This window comes from Ovis aries, chromosome X, assembly GCF_016772045.2.
Source record: "Ovis aries strain OAR_USU_Benz2616 breed Rambouillet chromosome X, ARS-UI_Ramb_v3.0, whole genome shotgun sequence".
Taxonomy (NCBI): Eukaryota; Metazoa; Chordata; class Mammalia; order Artiodactyla; family Bovidae; genus Ovis; species Ovis aries.
In genome coordinates, this window is record NC_056080.1 from 6263108 (window position 1) to 6270767 (window position 7660).

General features: G+C 52.6%; 1 protein-coding gene across 1 annotated transcript in view; it reads left to right on the top strand.

Annotated features, from left to right (window-relative positions):
• LOC101115005 (dehydrogenase/reductase SDR family member on chromosome X) overlaps window positions 1-7348 on the top strand; it is a 137661-nt gene extending 130313 nt beyond the window's left edge. The window contains exon 7 of the mRNA XM_027963301.2: window positions 6688-7348. Coding sequence (XP_027819102.1) covers window positions 6688-6891 — 204 coding nt within the window. The 3' untranslated portion in view covers window positions 6892-7348. The remainder of the gene's footprint in view (window positions 1-6687) is intronic.
• The last annotated feature ends 312 nt before the right edge of the window (window positions 7349-7660 follow it).

The following is a 7660-nucleotide window of genomic DNA, read 5'->3' on the forward strand; positions in this document are numbered from 1 at the left end:
AGCCCTTAAATGGTTCTTTCCATGAGCGAATCGAGACCGTTCCATCCATCACTGCCTGCAGCTGGGTGACGTCTCACGCACGCCATCTGCACAGAGCTCTGAAGACAGTTAATGAGGCGTGGAGCAGACGTGTCCCATGATTGTACCAGGAACTCCCCTGCTCCTGACTCTCTTGCTTCCTCAGCCATCCTCTCGAGCCCTAAGTGGAGGAATATGGCAGTAATGATCTGCGCTTGTGTTGAGGGCAGAACGCAGACAGTGTGGCCCTCAGAGCGGAGCTGAAGGTTGAGCTTAGGCCACAAAGGAGGCTGAGCACCGAAGATTTGATAGTTTCAAACTGTGGTGCTGGAGAAGACTCTTGGACTGCAAGGAGATCCAGCCAGTCCATCCTAAAGGAAATCAAGCATGAATGCTCACTCGAAGGACTGATGCTAAAGCTCCAATACTTTGGCCACCTCTTGTGAAGACCCAACTCACTGGAAAAGACCCCGATGCTGGAAAAGATTGAAGGCGGGAGGAGAAGGGGACGACAGAGGATGAGATGGCTGAATGGCACCATCAACTCAATGGACAGGAGATTGAGCAAACTCCAGGAGACGGTGAAGGACAGGGAAACCTGGTGTGTTGCAGCCGATGGGGTCACAAAGAGTCAGACACAACTGAAGAACAATCCAAGGGTCCAAGGAGCCTGAGTTAGGCTCAGACCATTGGTGATGCAGAAATAGCTCAAGATGGGGGCGATCATACTGTCACTGCCCCCTTCTCATTGGGGTCCCCATCTGAACCCCTGACTCCCTGGTAATGATCTGATATACCCCTTTCTCGAGTCCCCTCAGGATACCTGGTTCCAGCTCCAGTCTGGACACAGGAGAGCCCAAGCTTGCCGTTGCCCACTTGCAGTGAGTGGCTTAGATTTTGGGGCTACACCCTATCCAGGGATGCCACATACTTGATGCCAGCAGCGACGTAGAATCAGATGCTTCCAGCCTCTGGAGCATCCCATGGACCACAGCCCACAGAGCATCCATGGACCACAGTCTACACAGCATCCCATGGACCACAGTCTACACAGCATCCCATGGGCCACAGTCTACAGAGCATCCCATGGGCCACAGTCTACAGAGCATCCATGGACCACACCCCAGAGAGCATCCTGTGGACCACAGCCCACACAGCATCCTATGGACCACAGTCTACACAGCATCCCACGGGCCACAGTCTACAGTGCATCCCATGGGCCACAGTCTACAGTGCATCCCATGAACCACAGTCTACAGGGCATCCCATGGACCACAGTCTACAGAGCATCCATGGCCCACAGCCCACACAGCATCCTATGGATCACAGCCCACAGAGCATCCATGGACCACAGTCTACAGAGCATCCATGGATCACACCCCACGGAGCATCCTGTGGACCACAGCCCACACAGCATCCCATGGACCACAGCCCACACAGCATCCATGGACCACAGCCCACAGAGAATCCTATGGACCACAGCCCACAGAGCATCCATGGACCACAGCCCACAGAGCATCCATGGACCACAGCCCACAGAGCATCCATGGACCACAGTCTACAGAGCATCCATGGACCAGAGGGCATGATCCATAGGCAGTGAACCCAGGGTCTGGTTAGAGGCCATTGCAAGCATGGAGAGAGACAGGAGCTTGTTTTGAAGATGACTCCAGGACTTCTCTGGTGGTCCAGTGGCTAAGATTCCACGCTCCCAATGCAGGGGGCCTGAGTTCAATCCCTGGTCAGAGAATTAGATTTCACATACCTCAGCCTAATTCATGTGCCACAACGAAAGATGCCCCATGCCACAAGTAAGACCTGGTGCAGATAAATGAATAAATGTGTGTCTGTGCGCATACACAGGCGTGCATGCCCTCAGGCACTCAGTCGTGTCCGACTCTGTGTGACCCCGTGGACTGTAGCCCACCAGGCTCCTCTGTCCATGGGATTGTCCAGGCAAGAGTACTGGAGTGGGGTGCCATTTCTTTCTCAAGGGCCTCTTCCTGACCCAGGGATCGAGCCCACGTCTCCTGCATTGGCAGGCGATTCTTTAGCACTGAGCCATGGGGAAGACCAAATAGATAAGTATGAAAAAAAAAAAAAGACCATTCCAGAGAGCACATCATGATGTCTTAACTCGTTGACCTTGAAAGGTGAAGCAAGGAAGTCTCAGGAGTCATTTGGGGTTTCTGATGCAGGAACACCAGGCTGTGTGTTGGTGCCTGTCTGGGAAATAGGGTACCAGGCAGATGAGAAGTAAAGATGGTTTGACCCTGAGGTGTGTCCGTGGGGTATCCGCCTCCAGTGCCAGCTGGGCTGCCGAGAGCGTGTGTCCGCAACTCAGAGGAACACACAGAAAGTGCAGCTTTCAGGGATTCCGGCAGAGATGCAAGAGACTTGTCAGGGGAACATGCCCATCCTGATTCAGGAGGACGGTGGGGAGGGTTGGGGTCTCCAGAAGAACCAAGATCTGGCCATCCTGTGCACCCTCCCGCTCCCTTGCCCTCCCTCTATTCTGCCCCTCATCTTTGTAATTTCTTAATTCTGGATAATGGCATCTTGTAAGATTGTTGTGAGCGGCACTGACATAATGTGTGGGAAAGCGTTTCCAGCCCTGCAAAGGGCTGTGCAATTATGTAATTATAACACATTCATCTTTCTCTGCAGCGCACAGCTCCCGGCTCTGTTGAGCACAGTTTCAGTCCCACCCTCTGCTCTCCTTGCTTTTTATTTTGGTTTCTTTTTTCCACGCGCATGTACCCAGCCATTGACCTAATGCCCCTTCCTGTTGTGAGCTCCAGGTGCCCAGGACCTCTTATCTAAACTATCCTTCTTGGTATTCGGGGCCACGAAAATATTGCTATTGTCTTAAAGTTGCTCAGTCACGTCTGGCTCTTGGCGACCCCATGGGTTGCAGCACGCCAGGCTTGCCAGGCTTCCCTGTCCTTCACCATCTCCTGGAGTTTGCTGAAATTCATGTCCATTGAATCGGTGATGCCATCCAACCATCTCATCCTCTGTCACCCCCTTCTCCTCCCGCCTTCAATCTTTCCCAACATCAGGGTCTTTTCCAATGAGTCTGTTCTTCGCATCAGATGGCCAAAGTATTGGAGTTTCAGCTTCAGCATCAGTCCTTCCAATGAATATTCAGGACTGATTTCCTTTAGGAGGGACTGGTTGGATCTCCTTGCAGTCCAAGGGACTCTCAAGAGTCTTCTCCAGCTCCAGCACTACAATTCAAAAGTATTAATTCATCAGCGTTCTGCCTTCTTTATGGAAACACAGATGACTCTCAGCGTCTCGGACCTCCTCCCTTTCAGGCAGGCATGATGTGTCACGGTCCTCACGGCTGAGATTTGGGACTGTGCCGTCAGACGCGGGGAAGAAGAAATGCATAAAACCGTCCGTTTCATGAGCTGTCAAAACATTTGGGAATTAAAACATTACAAATGAAATCGCATTTCCTTCCTTTCTGTCATCCGCCCGAGGCCTGGAAATGTTCTGTAGGTGATCGAGGGCGGCTGTTTTTAGCCCGGCATCTATCATGTGCTCAAGTGGGATAAGTGGATGTGATTAATCCTCCATGAGATGTGTAAGCGCCGAGAATGGCTCTTCTTCAAAAAAATTTCCCTTTTCTATGTCAGAGAACTCTCTGGATGGTCAAGACCAGCTTGGGTGAATGTTGTGTGTGCATGCGAGGATATGTGTGTGTGTGTGTGAATGTGTGTACATGAGGGCATCCGTTCAGTTCAGTTCAGTCGCTCAGTCGTGTCCGACTCTTTGCAACCCCATGAACTGCAGCACACCGGGCCTCCCTGTCCATCACCAACTCCTGGAGTTATACGTGTGTAAATGTGAATGTGTGTGTCTGCGTGTAAGTGCCTGTGTGTTTTGTGTGTGTGTGCATATGAATAGTTGCACGTGTGTGAAAATGCATGTGTGTGCCTGGGGGAATGTGTGTGTATGTGAGGGTATGCGTGTGAATGTGTGTGTGTGTGCATGTGAATATTTGTGTATCCATATAAATGCATGTGTCTGCCTGGGTGTGTGTATGTGCAGCCTTGTGAATGTGTGCACCTGGAGGTGTTTGCATGCATATAAGTGCGTTTGTGTGCATGTGAGTGTGTGTGCATCTGTGTAAATGCATGTGTGAGCCTGAGGGTATGTGTATCCATGTGAACGTGTGTGCCTGGGTGTGTGTCTGCATACGTGCATTTGTGTGCATGGGTGTGTGTGCATGTGACTGTGTGTGGTGCATGTGGATATTTGTGCGTCTGTGTGAACACCTGTGCGTCCACATAAATACATTTGTGTGCTTCTGGGTGTGTGTGCATGTGACCGAGTGTGGTGCATGTGGATATTTGTGCGTCTGTGTGAACACCTGTGCGTCCACATAAATACATTTGTGTGCTTCTGGGTGTGTGTGCATTGAGTATATCTGTCTGTTCGTGTGTATATTTGTGCGTCCATATGCATGTGTGTGCCTGTGAGTGTTTGTGTGTCCATATACATGCATTTGTGTGCATGGGTGTGTGTGTGCTTGTGAGTGTGTGAGCATGTGAATATTGGCATGTGCATGGGTGTGTGTGTGTGCCCGTGAATGTCTGTGCCTGGGTATATGTGAGTGTGTCTGCATGAGGGTGTAGTGTGTTTGTGCTTGGGAATCACATCAACAGACAGAATCCCATGACATCTCATCCCTCCTGACTGTACCCGAGTTTCTGGCAAAGTGCCCAACCCAAGTTCATGTCCAGCACACCACAGGCACCGTCGCCTAAAACAGCCATCCTTGTGTTCCATTGGACATGCCGATCACAAGGACTGTTACCCAGATAAGAGGATTTTCAAGGTGTAGGGGAAGTGAAGTGGACCCCTTCCTCCCCAGACAGTGCCCTCTGGACGACCCAAAGGAGGCAGCCTCTAAAGACAAGACCGGATGCCTCTCAAGACAGCGGAGCCCTGTGGCTACATTAAAGAGGGTCTTTCTCGTGGAAGTGACTCACTCCAGGGGCGAGACAGAGTGGGGGTTCTGGGCACAGACCCCTGGGATCTCAGCCTGGAGAATGACCGACTTAGGAAGCTGGCTCACTCCGGGAGCTGAGTTAACCATGTTTTTGCTGCGGAGGTGCAGCGCTCCCCGGTCATCCATCTGACCAAGAGCAACAGGAGATTTGTCACTATGACTACCTACCCAGGAGATGTTCTTAGCCTATCTCCGTCTAGAAAATGTGACTATGAGGCTGTCTCCTGGCCTCAATCTGTTTCTGGTGATGCTTCCAAAGACAGACTCTTAGAGGCTCACGAGAAGGACCAGGGTAGGCCGAGCTGAGTGAATTTTCCAAAGTTTAAGTGACAAGCTCCAGAACGACCGTTACCTTGACAGTAAGATAAGGGAGTTTTCTTGATTCCTAGGTGGCTCAGTGGTAAAGAATCTGTCTTCTAATATAGGAAGGAGAGGCAGGTTCAATCCCTGAGTTGGGAAGATCCCTTGGAGGAGGAAATGGCAACCCACTCCAGTATTCTTGTCTGGAGAATCCCCTGGACGGAGGAGCCTGGTGGGCTACAGTCCACAGGGTCACAAAGAATTGGACACGACTTCTAATCCAGTGATCACGCCCAGGCATGAGCCCTAAGCCCAGAAGCTCAGCACGTGTTACATTCCAACCTTCTGCCTTCCACCCAGCGTCCACTTTTCTCCCGTCTCTCTAATTCCTTTCAAGCTTCTTTTCAGACTTTCCAGTTCTCATACCGTACCTCCTCCCCTGCTTGGAAAGCAAGGACCTCTCTGCTGTCTGAACATTTCCTCTAAAATTGCTAGAGAGCACGAGTTCAACCCCGAGGCTGAACCGCCATCTGCTTTGACCCAGTGAGCTGGCATTCTGGTTTCACAGAGCCTGCACTGCATGGCAGGAATCAACCCAACCTTGTAAATCAACTCTGCATGCGTGCTAAGTTGCTTCAAGCGGGTCCGACTCCTTGCGACCCCACGGACTGTAACCTCCCAGGCTCCCTGTCCGTGGGATTCTCCAGGCAAGGATATGGGAGTGGGTGCAGCCCACTGGAGTGGGTAGCCATGCCCTTCTGCAGAGGATCTTCCCAACCCAGGGATTGAACCTGCACTTCTTACAGTCTCCCGCGTCTCTTTACAGTCTCCTGCATTGACAGGCAGGTTCTTTACCACTAGTACCACCTGGGAAGCCTCAGAAATCAACCTTACTTCAATCAAATGAATTAAAAAGAAAAAAAAAGGACTGGAGACCTGAGTGTTTAAACTCAGGGTCTGTGCCCAGAACCCGCACTTTGTCTCAGCCCTGGAGTGAGTCATGTCCATGAAAAAAGACCCTCTCATTGTAGCCACAGGGCTCCACTCTCTTGAGATGTATCCAGCCTTCTTTTTAGAGGCTGCTCCCTTTGGTTGTCCAGAGGAATGGGGGTCTTTGTGTGTGTGTGTGGGAATGCCTGAGGACAACATGGACACATAACCCACAAGGGGTGCACCGTCGCGAGGTCACAGAGTGCCAGCTCCCCCAGCCTGGCCAGCCAGGCTTGAGTTGATGAGTCGATGGGCCCCCAGTAAGGGGCCCTGTGTCTCCCTCTTGATGCCCCTGGGCTCCCAAGACCCCATGTCCCTGCTCTGACAGCATCTTCCTCTGTTTCTTCTCCCCACAGACCCCAGATGAGGGAGCCTGGACCTCCGTCTATGCCGCAGTCACCCCAGCCCTGGAAGGTCTCGGTGGCCGCTATCTCTACAACGAGAGGGAGACCCGGTCTCTGGAGGCCACGTACGACCCGGAGCTTCAGCGGCAGCTCTGGGCCAGAAGCTGCCAGTTGACAGGCATCACCGACGTGACCCGGGAGACCTTCGGCGAGTAGCGGGCTGCCGGGAAGACTGTGGTCCGACCCAGGGAACATCACGGTCTGTGCCGCCCTCACAGGTCTGTTTGTGCTGGACCACATCTCTCCATCACCCTCATCCCCCCGACCCTCAAGGCTCTGTATCCCCCCAGGGTCTCCCGTCGAGACCCAGGAGACCTTCGGTGGGTAGCGGCCCGCCAGGAAGACCGTGGTCCAATGGGGAACAGCACGATCTGTGCCGCCCTCGCAGCTGTGTTTCTGCTGCACCACGCCTCTCCATCACCCTCATCCCCCTGACCCTCTGGGCTCTGTATCTCCCCAGGGTCTCCCATCAAGACCAGGGTGGGAACTCACAGAAAAGAGGAATGCTGAGTGGACCCCTGAGCTGGTGTGGTTCTCAGCCATGAATCCTGTGATCCCTGCTAAGTGTCCAGTTGTACTGGGTGCTCTGAGTCATTAAATCTTGTAAGCCTCATGGACGGTGTCCCTTTCCTAAGCACAGAGGCGCTGTGGAACCCTGGGGTAGACATGTTTCGGGTGAAACAGGCACTTTCAAGGGAAGTCTGGTAGCTACGAGAATGTCCTGCGTTCCCGTCTGTCTCACTCCTGAACCGTGCCAGAGATGCATCTCTGATTCCTGGCTCCCAGAAAGGGAGACGCTTTGAGCCTTCCTTCTTTACTGTCTTGCTCAAGGGTCACGTGACCCCGCATTGTCTTCAGGAGGACTGGCTCCTAGGGGCTAACCTGTGGCCCCCAGCGTTCCCACCAGGGGTCTCACCCCACCACT